We start from the raw sequence: 26,593 nt of genomic DNA, 5'->3' as shown, positions 1-26,593 counted from the left end.
ATTCCGCTCATGGACAGCTTTTGGTACACACATATTTTGAAATAGTTCATAGAAAAGTGGAATTATACGCAAAGCAGCAGGTGGGAGAATGGCACAGGAATTGCTGTTATTTATTGCCTCAAATGTTTTGCAGTAGTGGCAATTACTACATTTCCTAAAATGCATCCTTGTTTACATGCTATTTGAACAAGCGGAGATATGCACTACACTGGAGGACTCTTTTTGAATGAACTATCTTGATTAACAATGTTGAAATTGTCTTAGTCAGGGAAGCTAGTCCCTTGAGTTTCCCTCATATGTGAGAGCTACCTCTATTATTGGCCAATCACCAATCTACCATTGTGTCTGTATCACAAAGCAGTTCTGCCACACAGAAGAGTTTATTGACTTATAGGCAGTTGGAATCCTAAACGTATATCTCCCTGCTGCCATTTGAGGCCACCTAACTGAAATTGCTTGCTGAACCTTAGTAATAACTATAACTATTGTTAAGTGTTATCTTATTAAGAGCCCATTATATTTTTCTCTAGAATTCACATTGCCATCTCTGAGTTGGTGGCTTTGATAGTCAGGATAGACAGAGAAAGGGGTAGAGAAAGATTTGTGGAGAGGGAAGGCTCATGCAGAGCCTTTTAATTTAATGTCTTTCATCTTCAGCCTGAATGACATTGTGTGTGTGTGTGTGTGTGTGTGTGTGTGTGTCTGTGCGTGCGTGCGTGTGTGCCTGTGTGCCTGTGTTTGTGTGTAAGAGAAGTATGAGGAGTTGTTGATAATAGACAGCACGACACACACAGCATGAGTCTGTGTCTGTCAGCAAAACATTTTCATGTTTGTGAGTGTGTTTGTGTCACTACATGTGTGCATCTACAAATGCATATGAGCATATGAATCACCGTCTGCATATGAGCTTTCAATTTCCAGAGTAATCAGCTTATGTCTACGGAGGGTAGCGCAGCACAGGAGGTGAATATCACTGTGTGTGTGTGTGTGTGTGTGCGGCTGTACGTTTTAGCATCACTTTTGATGTCAGCTCATGTCTCCTAGGAGCAGCAGAGCCACAGGAGGTAAGAGCCTTCAGAGAGGCTGAAGGCGGGGGACAGCAAAAGAGTCTTAGTCTCCTCTCCCTCCATCCATCCCTCTCTTCTTTCCCGTCCGCCTCTCTTTATCTGAATCATCACTGTGCATGCGGCAAGGCCTGTAAAATGTACGTGGAACAGGTGAAATACAGAAGATTGTGCGTGCGGACGTGTGTGCCTGAAACGTCTTGAGTCTTTCCATGTCAGCGTAAGCTCCTACAGCACGTGCACATTTTTCCCACACGTAAGCCTTCTCAATTGTCAGATGACGGTGGAAATCGTGCCGCAGAACTCAATAGGTCGAGAGAGTGAAGTCCGCACCTTAATCAGCTTTCTGTCTGTCCAACTAATTTCAAAGACTGTTAAATGACTTTTTCCTAATCCGTGGAGGAGGAAGCTGGATCTTGCCCCATCCCCACAACCCACACGCTGCATTGACATGTGAGTGGAATAGGGACCTGAAACATCACGACTATAGTGAAATTGCATTTCGAGCAAAAAGCTGTAACTTTTGTTGCTGTCTTTGTTACCTGAAATGATGTTTTGACCACAGTAAATGTTGCTCATTGTGTGTGTGTGCGTGTGTGTGTATAAGGTTGTTTGGAATCAAAAAAACATTGAAAACATGTCAGTCAGCAAACTGTACTGCTGAGTTCATGGTAAATACAAAACGTGCTGATAAACATTTCTCAATCGTAGAGTATGGAAAGCGCCTACAGCCGTGGTAATTGTGCAGGGTTGTTTGTTTCATAGACGTATTAATGCAAGGTTGTAATTTCCTAGCCCAGTAGCCCATCAAATTGCAATTTGGGATGGTGGATGGGCATTTATGCACATATGCAATTAAAGTTAGCTTTTTCATAACCAAACCAAGATCTTCCCCTAACCGTAGCAAACGTTTTTTAGTTGCCAAACCCTACTTACACCTCACCACAGTTTACTTTTCCATAACCACAATCTTTCTCCGACCCCAACCAAATCACAGCTGCCATTCACAGATATTGCAGAAAGTAAATCTTTTTAAAACAGCGGTGTTGGTTTAGCCGAATCCTCCATTATTGATGTTCTTGTTTGCCCACGGGGTAACGTTTTCAATGGGGACCATGGCACCCCTGTTATACTTCCAATGACTCACTGGAATATTTTTTTAAATAGAGCCCTTTCACTGCCCAACCATTATTATTAATTTAAGTTAATTTAAGTACTCTCAACAACAAGTAGCAGCTAGTGCTTTCTGGCTGTTTCCAGCTCGGAGATTCACCTCTCAGGCTTCATACAGGCTTCCCTCGCTCTCAGGGCTTAAAAGCAAACACCATGTGCAATGTGAAATGGTAAACATGAATTCATGTTTTGATTTACAGTTGACAATGTATATTATAATATCCTGTTAACAAAAGACCATACAATTGGACCTCAATAAAAGCTAAGGCAGTAATGGACATTGGTTTAGATGCAATTTGTTTAACAAGAAGAATGCATTATTTTCCAATGTCAGGTCTCAGTGAATGTGAATATCTTGTTTGGCAGGATGAACCCATATAACATAGTACAGACATGAAAAGGGTATTTCTCATTCATGTTTTACAAATACCCTTTATCATGGAAGGCATGGTGATATATTTGCCATAGTGTATAATTTACTACTGTAAGTTGACATAACTGCCGATGGAGGAAAAAGCTTCCATAAAGTTTAATTCTTTTAAACTACGGATTTGAATTCCCTCCCCCATGTACGCCCATCTATTCTCGCTCTCTCTCTCTCTCTCTCTCTCTCTCTCTCTCTCTCTCTCTCATACAACACTAGTAAAGAGCTTTTGTAATGAGGTACATTTTTTCGCGGGTAAGGAAAAGGAGACATCACATACTTTGTCAGAGATGGAAATGTGTCTGTGTGATCACTGATCCCTCTGAGTGTTTTAGCCTGGAGAAACACTGAAACTTAAGGAACTCGTCATACTCGTAAAGAACAAACTCTGATTCTGACTAAAGTTAGAACTGTGGAAGATGGGGAGATGTCAGACATATTTCTGCCAAAGGAGAGTCTGTGCGTCTGCTTTTTAGTCCCGCTTTTGTTCACTCTCCCTCATATTATGGCAGGTAGTAGTGTGTTCATCTGAAATATAATAGTGAGTGTCACCAAGTAGAATTCATAAAAAGACGAACAATATGATCTTAAGATTGTTGGAACGGCATTGCACTGTTTCTGTCAGACACACATTGACGTACACTCAGCCATTCAGCCTCAACTTGAATGTAAGTTTGTAAGTGGCTGGTTTTTGGAGTGTAAGCATTTACTTTCAAACGCCTGTGATGAGCTGTCAGGGTGGAGACTGGGGTTTTTATATTGTCAATAACGAATGCAATGAGTCTGAATCACAAACTGGGAAAAGCTTGAAATGGCATTTAGACATGAATGCCAATGTTTTTTTTCACATACTGTATTGGATACATTTTTGTTTAATCTCTTTTTGGAGAATGCCAGAACAAAGAGTTCTGCATTAATCAGTTAAGATGAAGAACCCAGAAAGAGTCATTGAAAGCATCATTATGAACCGCTGTTGTACCTACACCGTGACCAGAGATCCGAGGCTGGTAAATGAGCAAAATAAAACTGTGGGAGAGAAGCTGGAATCAGAGGAACGGTTCAACAGTCATCAGGAAAAAAAAAGTTTAAAACGTTAAACGTTTAAAATAAATAAAATAATGGATTCTCTCAAAACTCAAATTTTCTTACCTCTTGCAAATGAACTAGAAATGTGGGTGTTTTGACAGACGGTCATTGTTGTTTTGGTGCAGCTACATGCAGGAACTGATGTTCTCCCGAGGTTGCCTTTCACCATTTTATGTCAGTCCTGTCAGTACATTTTTTGTTTCACACTATCAGAGACGAATATCTTCTGTTTATGCTTGTGCAATTCAGTCGATATGTGTGGGACGTCTTGCTTTGTAGTATTAAACTATGTCTCAGGTCTGTCTATGACAATCAATATGAGAGTCAATATCCACTTTTTTTCTTTTCTTTTTTTATAGAGGTCAAGATGGTTGATCAAATCAAGAAGTCCAAACGTGCACCCCGGATAACCCTGATCACCTTCGAAATGTTAAACATATTTATACCTTAAAGTACCATTGGTGCTTTTTATTATGTATCGCAACAATCGGTGATGCAAATGTTTCAACGTTGTGACTCTCTCTCGTTAGATTTTGATTTAAAAAAAAAAAAAAAAAAAACGGTGCTTATTTTTAAGCAATGTGAGGCGGCACTCTCTCAAGGCCAAGCGCCTTGATTACATGTCCAACAGCAGCCTGCAGTGGCCAAATCGCTTCTTGTATTCACACAGAGGGTTTTTGTGGGGAGAAAGAAGTTCAGGGCAGAGGAGTAGGAGGAGGCAAAGAGAGGGAATGATGGAGTAGGAGGAGGCAAAGAGAGGGAATGATGGAGTAGGAAGAGGCAAAGAGAGGGAATGATGGAGTAGGAAGAGGCAAAGAGAGGGAATGATGGAGAAGGAGAAGGGGTAAATAAACTTCTGGAGGACTTTCTGTTTGTTCCTGTCCTGTTTCTACTGTCACTGACGCAAAGTCAAAATAGCTTGAGAGATGCTAAGTGTGATAATAGGGAGGAAATTAAATAAGGAAGGAAAGGGAAATCTAGCCGTGCGATACGCATTGTATTCCCTATTTATTATCAGTATGTGTGAGGGGCACTTAACCATGAAAAACTAAAATCTGTGGAATCACTATATGCAAACATCATTTGTTTGTTTCTGTGCAGGTCTGTCCCAGTGGCAAACTTTGCACAGTTGACCTTTATGCTGTTCTACAATTCCGAGCTCTCTCTCCATTCTGCCAGTATCGACTGCTGCAACCGGCTTCCTTTCTTTTTCCTGTGTTCAGCTCCATCTTTCCCAGACATTTTCCTTTCGTATCCCTTCCCCATTCATCTGTGATGTGTCACCCTTACATTTGACATCCTATTATCCTGTCTCCTACCATGGATTTTACTTCCTTTACCCTTTCCTCCTTCATTTTTCTTTTTCTTCCCCTCTTGTTTCTTGTCCGTCATCCCCCTTTCTCCTCTCGCTTTGCCCAGCTCTCTCCTCTTTTCTCCACTTTTACTTTGTTCTTCTGTCAAGTCTCCCATCCTCTCCCTTCATCAGCCACCTCTTCTCTCCTCTCCTTTCTTGTCATCTCAACCCCCCTTGGGCAGGGGGACTCTGTCCTTCTCCTCCTCACCCCATCTCTTTCTTCTCTTATGTAACATGATCTGTCTCCCCCCTCTCTTCTCTCAGAGTGAGGACCTACCCTAAGGATTCGGCCTCACTGGGCAGGGACACGGTCCGAGCCCTGATGTACTACGCCCTGAAGGTCTGGAGTGACATCGCACCGCTGAACTTCCATGAAGTGGCCGGCAGTGACGCGGACATTCAGATCGACTTCACTAAGGCCGACCACAACGATGGATATCCCTTTGACGGGCCAGGGGGAACGGTGGCGCACGCTTTTTTCCCCGGAGAGAGATTCACAGCTGGGGATACACACTTTGATGATGACGAGGCCTGGACCTTCAGATCTCCAGGTGAGGAATGCTGCAATCTTGTGTAAAACATATTTTCAACTGTTCCATCCATTACAGCTTTGAAGCTTCTCAATATGATATTCAGAGATTAAATACCGCAGTAAACAACTATTTGTATGCAAAGTTATAGGTGTGTGTGTGTGTGTGTGTGTGTGTGTGTACATTATTGTCCCGCTGCTTAGATAATAGCCGGCGCTCTGTTCTGCATCCATAACGGATACCACTGATCACTGCTCTGAATGTCGTATTTAAAACCATTTAAGCTGATTCAAACATGTATCCATTACTTATAGCAACATTTCAACTAATTTGCTCGCTCGCCGGCTAGTTTTCGTTCACAATAAAAAAAATTAATACCAGTTTGAAATCCAATTTGTCTGTTTGTTTCCCTCCTCAACCCAAATCATTTCAGTTGAACTTTCTGCGTACCCCGTGGCAACTGCACTGAACTGAAGCTTTAATTCATTGCCAAGGTAGCTTATTAACCAGAGCCAGGATAATTGGTATCTGTTGTATTGTGTTATTATTAAGTCTGTTTTTACTCATCGACACACAGGCTGTGTTTGGCCCATTCCCGTGAAACATATCCATGCAGTATTTTTGCTTGGAGCTGTGTGGGCTAATAGATTGCTTTATGCGGCATTATCCTGAATGATCGGACCAAATTACTTTCATCAAACAGTTTTGAAAGAGCATGATTACCCGCTGAGGGAGATGTGCGAGTTTGAAATGAGGACAGAATGACAGCGGCTCTAAATGGAATTCAATCAGCTCTGCCAATCAAAGATAGATGAGCTTATATTAGAAATATTCATTATTCCTTGACAGCTCTGGAAAACACAACACAGTGCTTTGGTCTTTTGGCTTGAGAAGGTTACCTCATACGTTCACTCACTCACAGTCCAAGCATCAACACTGTGTCTCATTCACTCGCGTCCTTTTTGCACCTCTGCAGAAATGTGTGTGTGTGTGTGCGTGTGTGTGTGTGTGTGTGTGTGTGTGTGTGTGTGTGTGTGTGTGTGTGCGTGTGTGTGTGTGCGTGCGTGTTCACTGGTTTAAATTAAATTATTGGTGGCACAGCAGGACCGTTTTCCCCACAATGTGACCTAATTGTCTCATTCTCAAAACTTTGGCAGTCTTGTCACTCAGCATCTTCATCATTTCTCCTCAGTGTCCTTTGCTCTTTTTTTCTTTTCTTTTCTTTTTTAAAGAAGGGAGGGAGTTGGAAGGGCAGGGGAGCACTATAAGTCCACTCATCCGGATGAAATGAGCGCATGGAGTGATGTAGTCGCGCTGAATGCATCGTCAGGCAGAGGCTGTCTCAGTGCGGTCACACGAATGACAACATGAATCATTAACTCTACTTTTCTCCGACTTGCTTTCTTTAGTCTCCCATTTCATCTGGATGACTGGATTTGAAATGTCCTTCCTCTCTCCTCTGCTCAGTACCTTCATCCATCCCTTCTTTTTGAAAGATGGATGGACAGCAGAGGAGAGAGACAAACATGACGGGAAGAGAGGTCGAGATGATGTGAGAAAACATTTAGGAAAAAGAAAAGTCCCTCACGAGTTTCACAAGTCCAAGAATGAAGTCGAAGTGAAGTTGTCGTTGGAAGACGCTCTGGTACTTTACCAACTCCTTTCAATTCGAATGCGACAAAGGCCTTTAAAAATACTGTTAGGACACTGTCAAGAAGATTATAGACGAAACACAAGTGTGTAAGCAGGAACACGTACCAATACGTTTTCTTTGTGTTATCTCAAAAAGAGATTGTGCTGTGAGCAGAAGCCACGGCACTCTAACTTACCATCAATACCAGGACACAAAAAAAGAAATGCCATGCAGCATATGTGATAGACGAGTGTCCTGAGGGTGCAATTCTGACTGAGGTAATTTAGCACCAAGCTATAATAGATATCGGCATACGGTTTATGTAATTTTAAAGTGACGCACATCAGCACCAAGCTATAATAGATATCGGCATACGGTTTATGTAATTTTAAAGTGACACACATCGGCTGATACACTAAACAAATGAGCAAAAGGGTTGTTAGAATTTTAGGTGATTAATTATGTCACTGGGAAGCCCCACAGAAGATGTTTTATCATCACCTGTCACTTATAGGGGACCAGCTGCAGTTAAAAGGAGGCACCGTGGGGTTCAGTGAGTAATGGGGAACATGATGCACAGTCTCTCCTCAAAGACATACGACAGTGCTGCACTCGGTACACACAGTTTGCGGGTAGTTGATGGTGGTATTTTGCCTTTGTTTCCATAGAATAGCAAACAGTGCCTAAGCAGGGGAAGAGTCATTGTTACCGCCATGCTATATATATCATCATCTGCTGGAAAGTCCCGGCAGCCAAGAAATGAAAGGCTGACAAAAGTTTGTGATGCGTTCGCCACCGTTACTCCTCCTCTGTTTCCAAGTGAAGCCGTTTCATCCTTCCAGTAGAAAAGTAGAATTGGGCAACTTGGCAGCTTATATCTATTTCTAAATACACATCTTTTTTCTCACCGCACCCTCGCACATCCCAAAGAGAGTAATTCCTGGATGAGAGATGAATACATGACAAAACCTGACATGAATACCTCTTCCGAGGCTGAACCCGAAGCGCCTTCTGTAAGCAAGTAGTAACGAGCAAGCTCCTGAAGCAGCTGTACTTACAGTATGAGAGATTTCTTTCCACACGGATGCAATGGCAATATGCCTATACACTCACTGGATGACTTTGTGTAATGTGTACATTATCCTGTGCAACGCACTGGGAGAAACAGAGCTCAGTAACAAGTTCATGCACCAATACTTTATGGCTGCATTCTGGGAAAAAATCTGTGGACCTTTGGAACAGTCTTGTAATTGCAGTATTTTGATGTTGATAAAATATGTGTTAATTAGTTAGTTGTAAGTTGTGTTTTTTGGTCCAATGTGATGCTTTGTTGCATCAAGAGCTCTGATCACCACTTCACTCGCACACAGTTAGTCGCTTGTCACGCACAATAAGCAGGAAGTTCAACTCTGTTGCAAACAATGAGCGGATATTGTGTGAGACCAGAGGTTCAATCGCTTGTTGAATACCATGGATCTGAAGGATGAATTTAAAATAACATTATGTTTTTCCTAACTGAATTCAAAGTGTTGAAATGAATGCATGCCTGGTTTCTTAGTCTCCGTTTAATATCACTTAGTCACTTCCCTCTAACACAGCTAAGCCAAAAGGAATTGTGTATTTAACAAGGGCACTTGGGATCAGACAAGCTACATGTTCATGGAATGACTTTTTTCAATTAGTAACAACGACAAACATTGTGTGAATTTCAAATCTTTATCGCAAAGATTTGGACTCGGAAATTGGTTTAACAATGTGTTTTAATATAGTAACCAAATTCCAATTTAACATGCTTTTTATTCAGTTTTTTTATTGTCCGTAAGAAAGGGCCCCAACGGAAGTGTGTGTGTGTGTGTGTGGAGGGGGGGTGTGTTTGTGTTTGTGTGTGTGTGTGTGTCCATCCATCCATCCCAGCTGGTGAGTCTTTGATGGGGCCAGGACCTGCTTGGGTCTCCCTCCTTTGTTTTGGCTGTGAACCATATGTTGCAGGACAGCAGCTCAATCTGCTCCAATTAGACCTCCCACCGGGCCGCAGCGTGGCCGGACAAGCAGATGATGCTGCAGTGCAGACGTGTGTGTGGTTGGAGGAACAGCTGCACAGATGTAGGTTTGGTTAATGGAACAGGGCAGTGAGGGAGGGAGCGGTCAAAGGTGGGCCCTCGTCTGGTGATTTATTTCTCTGCCTCAATCATGGTGCTTTTCATGTGCTCATTTTTAAACGTCATGTTGATTTTGCCAACCATAATTCATAGAGGGAGACTGAAGGATGATGCTGCCCATTGTGTTTGTTGAGTAAAGTGGCCTTCGATGTGGGAACCGTCATACCTGGTTGGACATTGCTATGTTTATGGATGCTTATTTTTTCCAACGTGATGAATCCCCTCAAACGTCTTTTAATCAGCCCCCCAAAAGAGAGCCGCAGACCTTCTCTCGTCTTCTGTGGTTCTTCCGTGTGTTCGGCTCACCTCTGGATTAGGGTGCTTTGCTAAACCCTTGAGATTGCCTTCTCTCTCTCTCTGTGAGGCTGCCAGACTGACGCACTGAGGCGTAGGGGGAAAAAAAGTTAATTAAACAACTCTTAATTTCTTCAAGTCACACTCTGCCAGCCTCACCTTGCTGCTATCTCACAACATGCTCCCCCAGCATCATCAACTGTATCACTGCTTCTACGTGTGGCTCTAGAGGCCTTTAAGGCGGAAGACGTTTCGTCTGGTCTGGCTCAGCTCTGCTCCCACAAAGCTATCAGATTCGTAAATTGTTGTTCTTAGCAACTTTTTCAAAAGCACGCTAATCCCTTGAGTAGATGTAAACTTGTTAGGTCAGCCCAGTGGGTAAAACGTGAATGTCGGTGCTGCAGCAGATTGCAGAGCTATGTAATCGTCTTTAGAAAAATGAACCTTATCAGACAAATCCGTAGCGGAGTAATTGCCTTTGCTAATTCCCTACCCCCATCTCCTGGTGCATTGTTCTCTGCGGGACCCTACATTTAAGTCTGCCAAGGCCATCTCCTAATGTGTGTGATGATGCTGAATGGTGGAATATTAAGCACCACATTTAGCGGACCAGTTCACCCCTGAAGTGTGATTGATGGCTCCGCCCCCCATTAGGATTTGTGAGAGGGCGGAGTCTCGGTGAGACAAATAAGTGGAGGTCGGGATGTGTTGTTTTTGCTTTGATCCGCAGCAGATAGCTTCTATTAATTAGCAGACTACCAGCAATCTGCTTCTGCAAACTGATTACCCCAATTTAAGTGTCTTTAAGCAGGTACATTTTTCGAGACATTTTTCTTTGTGTGCTATAGTGTGATTATGCATCCTTGTATGTAGCTCATGTATTCTGCAAAAAATAATGACCCAAAAATAAGACCATAGTAGGCAGATTGGACAGTGTAATGCTACTATATTATCATTCCTTTAAACTTCCTATCAGATAATACCTTTTATATCACATCACATCACAGAGCAGTTGATAACAAAGTGTTGTAGTGCAATACACAATAGAAAACTATAACAGGATCAGAATCCAGAGACCATAAACAAACCACAAAGTTAAAGTAGGTACGTACGAGAGGAGGGCAGAGTTACTGGAGCCTTTATCCACTAAACTGTATGGACTTAAGTATTTACTTATTTCTGGTTTATCTTTCCTCCAAAAAGAAGTAACATGAACTGATCGATCTAGTTCTGCCATTATTTATTAAAGGTACATAATACAGTATATCTTTTTTCAAGCTTGAGTGTTTTGGTCTCCTGAGTCATCGAGGCAACACAGCTATTAGGTTGCTTGTTGTCACCGTTGTTAAATGTAAGCAGTGCCAGTGGACTTGCAGTATTGGTGAGTTTACACAATAAGACTGAGCTGTGTTCATGTACCTCCAGTGGATAAACATGTAAACATAGAGCTCTGCTAGGGCTAACTGAGCATGCAGGAGATATCAGGAAGGGATTATACTATTGTGGCCTGTGGAAAATGTGTGCTTAAACACTTGCTGAATTGTGTATGCCATTACTATTATTTCAGATAGGTAAGAGGTCATTTCTAACCATTGTCTCTCCGAGTTTCCGGTGCACTAATTATAAATTATCATGGGAAAAAAAGAAAGGAAAAAAATGAGAACATTTTAATTGCAAAACCAATATGCATCTTTACAATTAAGATAAATAAATACAAGCAACATGAGCTAGATCGTTCTCGTCCTTGTTAAAGTTGAGCACAGTGGTGGCCGGAGAGTCTTTACATTATACCACATCGCAGTAAATGGAGCACTTGACTGCTCTGTATTCATGGCACAACAAATGATCCTTACTTGGACCGGAGCCCCGGAGGCGCTGCTTAAACCATCATTCTGTTGTGAAATATCATCAACATGTAAAAAGCTTTCCCTTCATTTACCATCAATGTTTGAGAACCTGGAAGGAAGATATTGAAACTAGTAACAGAGGGGGAAAGAATCCCCATACATGTTGAAATGTAGCTCAGTATATCACCGTCAACTCAATTTTGATAAAGCTGAAGAAGAGCGAGGCAACCACAACACAAACTGATTAATTCTGTGTTACACAAGGTTGCTCCAGGCTCATTATTTAGTTTTCACAATGCAGTTTTTACAACTATCTTGTATACTTATTAAGGAATTGGACTGAGGACTGAGTGGCGAGATATATTTGCTGCAAACCATTTTGCCACTGAAAGCCTTGACTAGTCTCAAATACCCATTTTGCATAGTTATGATAACAATAAACAGAAATACAACTTGAACGAATACTCCTCTAGAAATAATTCTAAATACATTGTAATGCAGTTGGAAAAATATTGATTGGACGAAATAAGAGGAAAACTCCCACGAAAACAATATTTATTTAAAAACAATTGAAGATCCCTTGCACAAATCAAGTTAAAAATGTATTGTATAGCGTGAGCGTGAAACGCAACTAAATATTTGCAAACTCATTGATAAAGGACAATGTTGTTTTGCCACAATGATGGCTGTCTTTTCTGTTTACCATTTTGTGGCATATCAGATGTATCGATGAGGAGCACTGCTACGGGGAAGAGGCTGTTTTGGCTCACATTAACCTGAGTTGCTTCCTGGAAGGGAGGGTTTGGGCAATGAGGACGTTGTTGGCAATGATCTCTGGTTACTCAATTGTTTGTGTGGTCTGGTCTCATCCCGTGAGAGAAATGTTTTGCGTAGTGGTGGACTGAATGTTTGGCTGTGGGCCACACCACTATCATTGACCAGCTGTATGTCCTCAGGAACCATCAACCCATATGATAAGCCTTCCTGGTGAATAGTAGTCCTAAAGAAAGATTGTACTTTCTAGGAAGTTGAAGCCTTTAGATTATGTATTGTCCCAGAGTTGTTGTTCAATTTACACATCACTAATATATAATGTGTTGCACCACACAATTTAGTTCTAAAGGAGAGATTAGGTGTTACTACATATGAAGACCTTGTAAATGCTACGTGTTGTTCAGCTAACAGAACCAACTGGCAAAGCTAACGTTAGCTTGCTAATATATGACCCGGATAGTATCATTGAATATTTCAGTTAAGTTTAATATGTTGTGTGCGCACCAAAACTGTAATTCTTTGAAGTTATCCCACAGCTTGTGTCGCTACAATGGCTTCTTGTTTCCAATGGCTTTTGATTGGACGGGGCTACAGATGTTTCCGAGACGATGTATATATTACTAACGTCCTAAGTAGACATTTATGAAGTTGTAATGGTGCAACGTGATTTTAGATGAATCACTTGTTTGAAACCAACTTAGTTACTAAGAATTAATGGAGGGATTTTGCAAATAGCTGGCGCAAGCCAAGGGATCGGGGGTTCAAACATGATGACTATCAAAGTTTCTTCAGACTCATGTTGACTGAGCCAGTCTTCCACAAACATGCTGGCCCTGCAGGCAACCTTCAGGGAATCCACTGAAGGCTGTGTGATGTTATTTTTGTTTTTTGAGGTTGCCGTCGTTAAGGCCCTCTACGATCAAAGCCACTGTATCCTGAGATCCTAGTTTTTTGAGGACTGTAGGAATGGAAGACAGAAAGAGTTTAGAAGTCTAGTAAATTAATTCCCATCATCAGCATCATGCAATGAGAGCACTAAGATTGATAAAAAACCTCCGTAATGGCTCACTGGTTAATCCAGCGGAACAAAGATTGAACCCCTAATATAAAAGAATTAAATAGTCTGTGGAGTTACACAAAAGTACTCTCTGTCTTTCTATCTCTCTCTGCCTCCCTAAATGAATCTGGTTCATCCATCCAATTCTCCCTGCTCCTACTTTGTCCACAGGCATTACGTTCATTCTGTCAGCCTCCCATGGACTGTGAATATGATGACATGGTACATACTCTGTTCTGAGCCCCTATTCTGTCTCTCTCTCTCTCTCTCTCTCTCTCTCTCTCTCTCCTTTCTTTTGTCCACCTTTTCTCTCTGCACCATGTGCTCCTGTAGATTAGACTTGGCATTTGCCTCCTGAATACCCCAACGGGGTACTGTAGGCATGAGTGCACGTCCCCTGCTGAGGCCAACCTTAGGTTAACTGAATGCAGACCTCAGCTTAGCCACCAAGGAACTCTAAGCTAGCTTGGCTTGACACGCTAGCTCTCCATATTTTTGCAAATCTAAATCTCCAAGCCCAGGTTTTGTCTTGCTTGACAAAGTCAGACAAAGAGTTTGGGAGGCTTTTTCTTTTCTGTTTCTTGCAGAACATAGAGGGAAGGATGCTTTAATAGCCCGAAGCCTCTTCAGGTGTCTCTCCACCCTTTTTGATTGCCAGCCGAGGAACTCGGGCAGTTTTACCATAGTTATCTCACTACACCACATGCCTTACAGCACTTAAAGCCTCCTGAGCTGTCTGTCATGCCTCTTAATTTGCATCATAAGCAGATGAGCTGAAAACGTATAAAATACCTGAACAGTGCTTTGATTCGTTCAATTTAGGACACACAGTAAATTGGTCACATTGGTGAGTTTCCAAAGCCATCTCCCAAAAATCTTTCATGCCCTGTTCAAACATCAAACTCAAAGATTTATGAACAATGTATTCAATATGTTTGACCATTTGAACCATCATATTGGTCACAGGAAAAAAGACGTTCCACAGCAATGTGTATGAACCAGTCCTGTACACATAGCTGAACGCCATAAGATTCTCATGGTTATCACATGAAGAAAACACTTAACAAGTAACCATCTTATGTCTCTAAATTAGTAATAACCCAACGGTAACCAGTTACAATAGTAGTTTCTGTTCATCCCCTCACACAGGTACAGATTGATAGGCCTATATACTGTTCCATGGAGAATTGTTAGGAAGTCAGATTGAGCATTTACCACCCATTTTGACCCTGTAAGTATTTAGTATTTTAAAAGAAAAGTCAGATTAAACAACTGTGACTATGATTTATTCTTTTATGTAATGATCTCTCTCTCTCTCTCTCTCTCTGTCTCCGTCAGAATCTCATGGGATGGATCTGTTTGCGGTTGCGGTCCATGAGTTTGGTCACGCCATCGGCCTGGTCCACACCTCAGCCATAGAGTCCATCATGAGACCGTACTACCAGGGTCCTGTAGGAGACCCTCTGAAATACGACCTACCCTATGAAGACAAGGTCCGCGTCTGGCAGCTCTACGGTACGCAGGATCATGTAGACAACTTACTATATGTGTGTTATGTGTGAAAGAGATAAAACGGGGGCGATTACATTTGTTGCATTTCTATTAACAATTCTGCCTTTCACTAAAAAAACAGTGCACACACAGGAAAAAAAGTAATTTCTTGGGACTCAGGAAGATGCTGTTGAAAATATAACAAAATGGCCATATAACAGAAGGACACCGTATAACTGCAAATGACAAATGATAAATGACATGTATGACATTTGTGGGAAGTCCATGTTCAATTCATTTTACAGTCAGCCTTTAAAAGTATTTCCAAAGTATTTGGAAATACGTTGGAAACAACGATGTAAACAACAATGGAAAAATTATTATGAACATGATATCTCTGTTACACCACATACTGTCTGAATTAGCTGTTCATTTGAGTCTTGAAAGATGTTTCTGCCTCCTCTAGATGTCTCATAAGTGCATAAGTGTGTGAAACAAGAACAGTGTGGACACATACACCATTGTTTTCAAAGAATCTTCCTCTTCTGCACTAACCATATCTTAAGAGCCTCTGCTGTAATTATGTACTTTTCCCGGAGTAGTGCTGGAAACAGCCATTTGCTGGTGACAGCTCCGCAGACTAAAGAGACAGAGGCCTCCTCATGCAGGAAGCAGCAATTGATGAGCTCTGTTGAGGAAGGTTATTGATTTAATGTAAACATGGATGGTTTAATTGTACCTCATGATGGCATGAGACACCAATCGCTCTGGGATATAAAGCAAATGGCAGTGTGAGGAAAGAGAAGGGTGAACATGAAGTGCAGTGAATAAATAAATAAAGCAAACACAAAAGAGGGGGACATTACACACATTGTGTGCACTGTTATAATATGGTACAACATATGAGCATAGGTAGCATTGCAAACAAACAGGGGTAGATAAAATAACCAAGAATCACAAGAATGTTGCTTTATATTCATTTGGAGCTGACATTTGACACCTTCCTAGGTGTCAGAGACTCGGTGTCCCATACAAACCGACCAGGCAACCCCTCCCAGACGGCTGAACCTCCTGTCCTGCTGGACCTTCCTGAAAACAGATCCACCCTCCTGTGAGTAGAAGATGTACAGTGTCTTGGAATATTTCACATGCAGCACAAAACAACTTGGTACTTTACTGCACTAAAAGATCCAATCCGGCCTCTTCAATAGTCCGTGGGCATCTTATCTCATAGGATCTTACTGCTGTGCCGAGTTCAAATGCAGTGCTCTTGCTTCACAATAGTTACAGTGTTGTTTTATGCTTTCCAGCCTTCACTCATTCTGTTGATCCCATGCAACATGACACGGCCTGTGCTGCAGTGGCCAGAGTGCAGCAGAGAGGATAACAACCGGGATGGCGCAGTACAATTTTGGCACCAAAAGTGACACATCTCGTTAAAAACTAGAAGTGCTGCTCTTCGATATGTCTTCTGGCCTCAGTTGCCAAAGTTGGAAATGCTCATAAAATTCTTCATTTGCATTTCTTTTTTTCTTTTCACTACGTTATTCTGTTTCAATGTGATATCAATTCCTTAGGCATGTTTATATGGCCATAAAAGTGTCTATTAAGATTAGGGCAATAATAGAAGTACAGCTACTTCCATATGAATATTATGCTCCTAATAGGCCAAATGCAGGTGGTATTTATTGCAGTGTAACTGTATTGCTCGTCATTATAGAGTTCCTTGTACATCGGCGTAATTATAGTCTGATCGTTTTCTAATGTGCATGCTCTTTCTCCACTTCCACTAAGAAATATTGTAATGAATCCATGCAGGAATACTCAACCTTTATTGTAACAGAGAGATTGTTGGTGCTTCATAGGAAGTCAGGAGGTGCCAACAAAGCAAATTAGGAAAGAGGCCGAGAGTGAGCTTGGGAGCCTGCCCGTCTAATTAAGTAATTCCCTAAAGCAAGTTGGACCGCTATCAGCATGTCGTTTTTCAGATTATCAAGGATAATTTGGCTTAATTTTGTCCATTTATGTATTTTCACTCACACACCCGAACCAGCAAGCACTAACCTTAAAGTAGCCCCCGAGAGGAAGCCAAAACACAAAAAATGTCTTAATTCAGAAGGCCGGTGCAATTCACATTAGTTTAAAAAAACATGCAGTAAACAGCAAAAGAAAAAAATGCTAAGCTAAACAGGCAGTGGATCAATATTTAAACTTCCCACTTTCAGACTGCCACTGCTTTCATTAATCATGTTCTACTGACTCCATCAGGTCATGAGGCGTAAAAAAGATGGAATAGGCCTGACAAGGGCTCCAATGCTGACCACGAGGCAGTGGTGTCGCATTAATAGAGCTTTGAATAGAGACCTTTGTTGGCAATATAAGGCCTGGCGGGCTCCCACACCCCGCCCTGTGGTGCTACTGGCTTCATCATTGGAAGGCCAGTCACGTCAGTGCTTTAAATCACTTAAAAAACGTAGTATCACTGCAGTGCGTGATCTCAACGTGTCAGCCATCTCCTCTCTTGTTTAGCCTAGTTTCACTGGCTCATGGGTAGGCACCCTGATGCAAAGTGAATAAAGTGTCGATGCATAAAAAGATCTTACAAAATATATACACATTCATCAGAGCACATACACGTTATTGACTGTGGTGTTCAATGATTGAATGTGTCCGGGCTTTACAAAAGTGGTTCCCCCCTCGCTCCCCTTTCGCATTCTTCATTTCTACTTTCTTCACATCTCTCTCAGGCTGGCTCGAGATGCCCCAGACAGATGCACCAGTCACTTTGATGCAGTGGCCCAGATACGAGGGGAGGCCTTCTTTTTCAAAGGTACCGAGTCACAAAGGGAGAAAGACAGACGCAAAGCTACAGAGCTGCTTGGGAAAAATACTAAATTAGCTAATTGAGCTGAAATAAAAGCAAACTTAAAAAGGAGAGAATAGAAGAGGATGAGAGAGTGGGGTAGAAGCAGACAGCCGACTGAGCCCCGCTGAGAGACTGCAGTCCAAAAATGGCATCAGTCTTTCATGCTTGCCCTCTGGAGGAATGACCCCAAGCCTCTCACGGCCAACGGAAACAAGAAACCGACTCGCATACCTTCAGCAGAAGAATCGTTAGCAAAGTGTGCCGCACTTTAACTGACAGTTTTCAAACTGTTTTAACCTTTTTGATTAGATTTTTTCAAGAGATGACATTACACGTTTTTTTGGATTAGTCGTTACAATCATTTTGCCTTTTGAATGTTATTTTTTCAGACGTCTGAATTGATCAAGGCGTAGATTTTGCGTGCAGTTCTGCAAATGCTATATAATATATTTTGGTTATTGTCTGAAGCACAGTATTGTGTTTTTTGAAAGAAAATGTTGGAGCTGTTCTGAAATGTCACTACATGGGTAAACTGCAATATACAAACTTCAGAGGAAAGGAAAGAACTAATCCATAGTGATTAAGACTGATAATAAACTAATTAATTTCTTCAGTCAAATAACAAAAAACAAATATTAACTGTTTTGTTTCCCACAGGGAAGTACTTTTGGCGACTAACAAGAGAGAAGGACCTGGTGTCTCTGCGTCCGGCTCAGATCCACCGCTTCTGGAGGGGCCTCCCAACCAATCTGGACAGTGTGGATGCTGTTTATGAGCGGCCTGGGGATCACAAGATAGTCTTCTTCAAAGGTACAGAACCAAAAACAAGAGCAGATCTTGGAATAAGTATCGAATTGTACTTCAAGTTGGTCTGGTTCAATAGTGTCAATGAGCATCTGTAAGCAAAGGATGTAATTGTCTTCTTCCTTCTCTTTGTCAAAGTCAAAAGTACTGAATTCTTACTTTGCAGACTTTTTAAAAAGTGATTCAACCGCACTATAATGAGTCCTGATTAAAAGAGACACCTTTGTCACAGAAACGTTGAATGAAATTATGACTTGTTATCTAACCATGTGAGAGAGAGAAAGAAGAGATGTACATTTTCTGTATAAAAATAATTCAATAAAAGTGGGAGCAGAAACAAGGGCATGTTTCACTTTTGATATGACAGCCTTCCTGGCAGAGAACTCTTTCCCTTGGCGTCGTAGCAAAACGTACGTGTGAATCTTTCTTTATTCAGTGTACTTAAGATATCGTTCAGGTCTCTCATCTTTTCAAATGTATCATCTCAAGTGATTTTCTGTGTCCCCCCCTCTTCAGGTCTAAAGTACTGGGTATTTAAAGACAATAACGTGGAGGAGGGCTACCCTCGTCCAATCAGTGACTTTGGCCTGCCCTTGGAAGGAGTGGATGCAGCCTTTGTGTGGTTACACAACGACAAAACCTACTTCTTCAAGGACAGCCACTACTGGCGCTACGATGACCACCTGAGGCGTATGGACCTGGGCTACCCCAAAGACAGCACGCTCTGGAAGGGGCTGCCAACACAGCTGGATGACGCCATGAGGTGGTCTGATGGTGAGTGACCTTAAAGACTTTCTTCTTACGTCAGTTTCAAAGACTGAACAAAATACACACAGATGACATTTTATCATCATCCATTTATGCTTGTTTTTTTTAAATTACATTTTCTATCTGCACTGTTTTTAGTTTGCCAAGAACATTCCTTTATTCCTTTTAGGGAATGTCCAGGTAATTCCCGTCATTTTGAAGATTTAGTACCTCAGGTTCTGCTTTCCCATAACGGGTCGTGCACAGGAATTGAAGAAAGACAGTCGTTGATTTTTAGGTCCTTTGTGCACTTCAACTTGTCACATTGAGTAAAAAGTATATTTAAAGTAAAAGTCAAGTCACGCTCCAAAGAAATGTAATTTGACCCTTTGTGCACAAGATCCATAATCTCATTTTTTGCCACAAACCAAAGTTTAAGAAACGAAAGGTGTGAATTGAGGGAAGATTTGCCTTTGGGGCTTAAGGCAACAAGTGAGGTGCTTATCAGATTGTCTAACAGTGTCTGAACCACCCCATTACAACAGCGGATAACAGTGGCTCTCCTTTAGGCGTGGTTGGATGTCACATAAACTAAAGTGTGGTCAATATCTCAACCTCTTTTACTACGACATAAGAAGTGCCGCCTACGGTGCTCTCTCCTGTGCTGAAAGTAAAGCGAGTAAACAAAAAATAGATTCATATGACACCTTTCTGGAGCAAAAGTCAGAAAGTGCTTTACAATCAAATGCCATCCAGACAGATAGCTATGATACTTAATCATAACATCGTAAAATACCACAAAAGTAGATCTAGTCTTTATTTGTCTTTCTGTTTCAATAACGAATAACAAATAGAAGTTTTCCTGAAGAACTTCAAATAAATGTACGTGTGACTATAAAGCTGTGTTGCTACTTCAATATTCCACAAATAAACTATCAAAACCATATCCCCAAAAGTGATCTATCACACAGTGAAAAGGTGTGTAAAATGCAACCAGTGACAAATGTTGACCTCTTCTGTCTTTATTAAGATTATAAAGGTATACTGATTGATTACATTTAACGTATACATGATGAATCATCACTGTCTGTTTCTTCCAGCAATAACTGATTACATTTCTCAGAGAGAAGTAGAGTTGTAACACTCCACCAGAGCGTCAGACCACTGGTAGCTCTGGTATCTGCTGGTGCCAAAGGCAAGACTGTGCAATATCCTTCTTTGGTGAAATCCTCAAAGACGAATGAATTACAAGAGATATATGAGACGAGGCTTGAACAATTACGTAAGTTAGCAAACATGCAGCCTGAAGTCTTGGATGAAGTTTTACAATCTGATTGCAATTCGGAGACAACTTTCCAGGAGCAGTAAAACTCTGAAATAGTTGCAATCACTTGAATGTGTCTTTTCAGCCTTGCTAATAGTGTGAAAGAACGTTCTTGGTCTCCTGAGGGTGAATCCTACTGACTTGGTGATTTCTAAACTTCCTCTCGCACCCCTACGAGGTTGAAATGTGTGATTTTGTGTGATACACACATTCAAGAATTGTAATACTTTACTTTGGTGATACTTTGATTCCTTGCTAAACTCATAAATGTAATTCTAATTAGCTCATGTTAGCATGCTAACTGTTGAACAAAGATGGTTATAATTCTACCTTCTAAAGATTAGCTTGCTCGTATTATTGTGAGCATGTTAGCATGTTGGCATTTAGCTCAAAGCCGCATGCACCATTGCTACGCCCCTGGCTTGGCATAGCAATGGTGTCATTGTCTTTACATTGCATTATATTGATGTTTGTGTGGAATACAAAACCTTGTACTCATTTGAATAAAGAATATTCCTACTGCATCTTGAAAGTGGTTTGAATTTAAATGTTATGTATTTATTAGTTTAAATCAAATTCTATCCCTCATTGGTATTGTGTGTTATTTTGACTGAGCACACATGGTTCGGTTTTAGCCGACACTGAGCTTCACATTCACAGAGTGGAACATGTTCAACCCTTGGAGCCTGCCCAGTGTAATCACACTGCTCAGCTCCACTGTCGCAGCTGAGGGTCAAGGTTATAACGCCACAGTCATCTGATCACATGTACACTATTTGCGAGAAACCTTTCGGACACATTTTTGTTTTTCTGTTCGGCTTGTGTGTGTATTAGGCTCTGAATGTTTCAAGGGCATTTTTTTATTAAACAAAATACCCCCAATAAGCAGCCGCCGAGTCCTTTGAGGCCACTCTGTGCGTGAGCTGGGGATGTCCCTAATCCCCCCCTGCGGTATGTTAGTACAAGGAAGCTGCTTCGCTGTCAGGTGTTTAGTGGTCTGTGTTCTGTCTTCGGTCTCACTCCAAGCTCTTTAATGTGCCAATCGCACAGTCCCGACTCTTCACCCCCTGACGCTCCACCCCCGGCCATTATCACCACAGAGCCTGGAAAGGGTAAACTTGGAAACTTACACGCACACACGCACGTAGACAGTCCATGGGGCACGGAAACTGGAGCCACATCAAAGACTGCTGTCTGTTGGTTTCACCAGCTCAGGATGCATAGAGAGCAAAGACAGGGAAGAAAAGTGTGATGTGGCAGCAAGAAGGAGAGAGGAGATAGGTGACACCTCGTTACGAAAATAGTAATGGGCATAACGACCACAGCTGCTGGCACCAGTATGGGAACCAGGAATAGTGTTGCCATTTAGTCATGGTGAGAGCAGGAATATTATCTTTAATATGTAGAGGAAGTTCAAATATATCAGTCAGCATCCATAATTTTAGTAGCGTGTCATTAGTAAAGTCAAAGTTACAACCTCTGTTCCCATTATGTCAGGATGTTTTTCCTGTAATGATTTTGAAATCAAACATTTTAATCGTGGGCACCTTTGTGGTCAAATGCTACTTGTTGCACACACCACACTATTCCCAGTTGGAAACTAAAAATACAATATTATCAGTATTTCTTTTAAACAAGATATTAAATAACATAATATTTAAATGATAATATTTAAAATTATTATATACAAATATATTATAGTGAGAATGGCAAATTCAAGGAATAAATAACTTTGCTACACAGCGTTAGTGTCCATTGTTGTCCAAAAAACTATCAGAAATACAACAATGGATGACACCGGTTCCTTCATTATCTTGGGCCCTGTCGTTTACTTTGAGTAAATACCACAAATGCTACCAAATAATAGGTGTTGTGTATTAATGCACAGATGAAATGCCCAATAAATGCACTTATTTACTCCTGTTGAGAAACTACAGTGTCCCGCTGTTTAGGAAAGCTACTCGTCCTTTGTTAGAAGTGAACCTTTGTATTTGTGATCCAAATTAGTGATTTGAATCTTCTGTGAATGAGTTTGGTGCGTGATCTTTTCATGCGATTTCTTGACAAGAAAGATATACAGCAACACCTGCCTTATTCTTTTAATTAATGTGTCAGTATTGAATGAATAGAGCTGTCCTTTTTGTACAATGATCAAAAAAGTAAAAGGAAGAGCCCCCTGTTTGTTCAGCCATTGATTTTCCTCTGAAGTAAAACTGTATTCTGAAGCTGATTCAGGTGTTATCATCCAGTGGTGGGTGAGCTTTCAGATGTGTTCAGTCAGCCCTACGGGATTGGACTTCCAATAATAGTGATAGATGGATCAGGAGAGTGACTTTGTGAGTGCGATTATTCTTGTGCTCATGTCTTAAGGAGGATAAAGTTCAGCTCTAGACTTGGTGGATTAGGACATTTTTGGAAAGTGAGGCTATGATAAATCCTCATTGCAAAGGGCCTCAGAGATATTTTGTAACTTGTTTTATGGTTAAGGTGGGACTGAGAGAAATGATCCTCAGAAGGTTAGAGGTATGATGAGCGTGTTTGTGCAATGTAGAGCATACCTTATTTTTATTCCAACAGGCTGTTGGCCCAAGTTAAATATATCTCTGCACAGCAAATGGACTCTACTGGGTTCTTTGAGCCTTCACCTACTTGAACACTCTTTACAGGAAGCCAGCACACCTCTTGTTTACCTTACCTTGTACATTTTATGTATTTTTTGTTTTAGTCATACCCATTAGTGTTTGTCAGGGTTCAGCTCCTGGGTATTCTTCAACATGAAGGTCAGAGTACATCCTCAGAGGCAGAATTATCCAGAAGAAAACATCTTTAGTCTTTATTTGGAAGATCAGAGATTCTTTCTGCCACCTTGTTTGGCATCAAGAGCAAAGCATGGATCTCCATCTTCTATGTAAATATTGCTGCATGATCAAATGTGCATTATTCATTATTCTTAAAACGAAGGTTATGCTCTAACATAATGCTTGAAAATAGAATTTGGTAAATATTCCACTCGGGGTGCAGGAAACAATCAGAAGTAAACTGAATGCTTTAATCTTTTGCTGTCTTTTATGACTATTTTCTTTCATCTCATTCTCTTACTTGCTCCACCACAGTGAATGAAAGGGTCATGGCTGAGTGATATTACAGATTCCCCTTTTAAATAGATGTTATTAGACAAGCATTTTAATCTAAAGAACATGTACTCCACTGTGAAAGGTGAGCTCCCAAGGTCATCAACGACTAGGGAACATTGTTCACGTTGCTCAAGCTCCTTCGTTTGTTTATCCCTGACCTCATATTCATTTTAATCACCAGTTGAGAAATTGGATAAGCCGTGATACTACCACCTGTTTACTTCTCTCCTCTTGTTTGTCTTTGTCAACAGCTGTTGGAGGTGATGGCATTCTTGATAACAAATTGTTTGTAGTTCAGGTAACTGAATTTGAGTTGGTGAACCAAATTCATTCATTATTTTGAGCCCATATATGCAAACGTACAAATAATCCATACAGTCATATTTTTATACTTAAATCAGATATTATATTTGACATGGTGCCCATAGCACAAGGAATGTGTGGAGAAAACAATTGCCATCTATTTTCAAAACCTGTTTTTCATAACACATTTTGGAGGCTTCTCCTATAGTATTTTCAAAGGAAGCACACAGTGTTTAGTTGTTGTTTTTTGTCTTTTGTTCTGCCAATGTCCATTTGGTATTTTGGTATAATTATTTTAAGTGGAAGGACGAGCACAGTAAGGGGGCGTGTCAATAACGATCAACTTGCACGGTGCAATTATGGTGTCAAGAATGTCCACCCAGGGTTGCTGTTTTCTGCGCTGCAACAAAGACAAAATGACACTAACCCTTTTATGTCTGTACGTCGGACCAGTTTCAATGATTCTGTCTTTAAATTGGACATTTGTAAAAATGCACATTAAAAGTATCATAAAGCAATAAACAGGCGGAATCCATTCTAATTCTTCCGATAACCAATTCTACTAAACAGCTGAACAAAATACACCTTCTCACTACTAATTTAAGGATTGTTTATGCGTGCTCTTGCTGGTGTTCCATTATCCAGTTTCTCCTGGCATGGATAGCTTGCAGCTATCTCACCAGCAAAGTTCTTGCTTAAAGCATCCGAGTATTTACAGGATGCATCTGCCACCTTAATTCAATTTGGTTCACTCCCTCGTTGGATAGCCACCGTTCCACAATACCTAACTGCAACCAAATAAAAAGAGCTTGTGACAACACATGGTGAGTGGTCGCAATGATGTGTGGCAGCTTAGCCATTGTTGTCATATGGGGATAATAGGGCCTACAGTACCATCTGCACAGCAAGCACGGCAACTGCTTGTCAGGTTGTTGGTTTTAGTTTTGAACACTAGTCTTGTGTCAATACCCTAAGAGCTCTATTTTATTTATCTTATTTTATGTGAGTATGAATAGCATGTCTCTTTGTTGGGTGATGTAACGTTTTTCTTTTTTCATCGTTTGTAATCCCATCCTGTTTGAAATCCCACTCTGTCTTGAGCAGGTGTACCATGTTAACAACAGTGTGAAGGTGTTGAGCATACTGTTGTGCATTCTGGATCACTGATTCATGATCTTAAGGCCTTTGATGTTTTGCGTCAAAGTCTCACCTCTGTGTGAGATTTGGGTCAAACCAAACACTGGTGCCTCATTGGATGAGCCCACAGGACGTCCCTGTAACACGGCCATGATGTCACCAAGGCTATAAATGTGTAGTAGTACTTTGACTATTGACATTTTTGAGTGAACACCAATTTTGAGACTTCTACAGTTTGGTTATTGGTCCCCTTTATTGTTAATTTATGTTAATAAACATATTGATAGTAATACTTGTATTGATATCAAGGATTTAGTTTTCATACTTGCTAATAAGCACAGAGTCTTGTATTCCGTTCTCAAACCATCTCTCTTTCTCTCTCTCTCTCTCTCTCTCTCTCTGAAGGCTCATCCTATTTCTTCAAGGGGAAGGAGTACTGGCGAGTGCCGACCAGCGACATGGAGGCGGAGGCCGGATACCCGCGCCTCATCGCTAAAGACTGGCTGCTGTGCACCGAGATGCAGTCGGACTCTCCGGACTCAGAACCCAAAAGCACGGAGACGAGAGTCAACGTGCGCCATCAGCCGGACCACGCGGAGAACGGGTACGAGGTGTGCTCCTGCACCTCTGACACCGCCTCGCCTTTGGGAGCGCGGCCCTCCCCGTCTCCCCTGTGGCTGCTGCCGCCTCTCTGGACGCTCTCGCTGGCCCTCCGCTCAGAACTGCTATGATGCCAAAGCACGGGACAAAGTTCCTGAGCTGATTGGTGAAGGGCCAGTAGCCAGCTCAGTGGAAGCATCTTCTTACAATATCTTTGGTATCCTTTTGTTATTTATTTTACAGGTCGTTTGGTGGACACTGCCAGCTTAAGTAGTCATGCGTATAGACATCAACCCACACATGCTTTACAAAGTGTTTTCCTGAATGGTTAGACTGCCTCATATGTGGAAGGAAAAAGTTATAGAAATGTATTCCAAATGCACTCAGTGTAATTATTGGTCTTCATGTGCAGCAGATGTACAGCTGAAATGCCTCATAAACAGGTAAGATAAAGGTATCCTTCAATTTAAGCAGGCGCAAAGGTGAACAGCGTACCAACACACACACATACACACCGTTGTCTATTTTTTTTGTATTACAGCAGATGCTTTATTACAAGGTTCGGTTCCCCAAAATTAGTTCAAAACTAGTTTAAAAACTGTCAAACTATTGTTAGCTATTATTTCATTCTGCTGTGCACTTGCCCTGTAAATAGTATGAATGATATGATCTTGAATTTTTTTAATTACCTCAAAACCTATTTCCATACACCCATGTAGGTGGTTTGATTATTATGTAATAGTTTCTGCCGACACCTTAATACAGTGGAGGTGAAAGGAGTTTATTTGTGCA

General features: G+C 41.2%; 1 protein-coding gene across 1 annotated transcript in view; it reads left to right on the top strand.

Annotated features, from left to right (window-relative positions):
- Nucleotides 1-26,295, top strand: part of LOC117740566 (matrix metalloproteinase-17-like) — a 51,603-nt gene extending 25,308 nt beyond the window's left edge. Inside the window, exons 4-10 of the mRNA XM_034547041.1 lie at nt 5,366-5,652; nt 14,734-14,910; nt 15,895-15,997; nt 17,634-17,716; nt 18,410-18,562; nt 19,073-19,330; nt 25,607-26,295. Of these exons, the coding sequence (XP_034402932.1) occupies nt 5,366-5,652; nt 14,734-14,910; nt 15,895-15,997; nt 17,634-17,716; nt 18,410-18,562; nt 19,073-19,330; nt 25,607-25,932 (1,387 nt within the window). The 3' untranslated portion in view covers nt 25,933-26,295. The remainder of the gene's footprint in view (nt 1-5,365; nt 5,653-14,733; nt 14,911-15,894; nt 15,998-17,633; nt 17,717-18,409; nt 18,563-19,072; nt 19,331-25,606) is intronic.
- Nucleotides 26,296-26,593: the final 298 nt, after the last annotated feature.

Source organism: Cyclopterus lumpus, chromosome 12 (genome assembly GCF_009769545.1).
Source record: "Cyclopterus lumpus isolate fCycLum1 chromosome 12, fCycLum1.pri, whole genome shotgun sequence".
In the NCBI taxonomy this organism is placed as follows: domain Eukaryota; kingdom Metazoa; phylum Chordata; class Actinopteri; order Perciformes; family Cyclopteridae; genus Cyclopterus; species Cyclopterus lumpus.
Note: the sequence above shows the minus strand (reverse complement) of the source record. Positions and strands in the feature narration are given on the sequence as shown.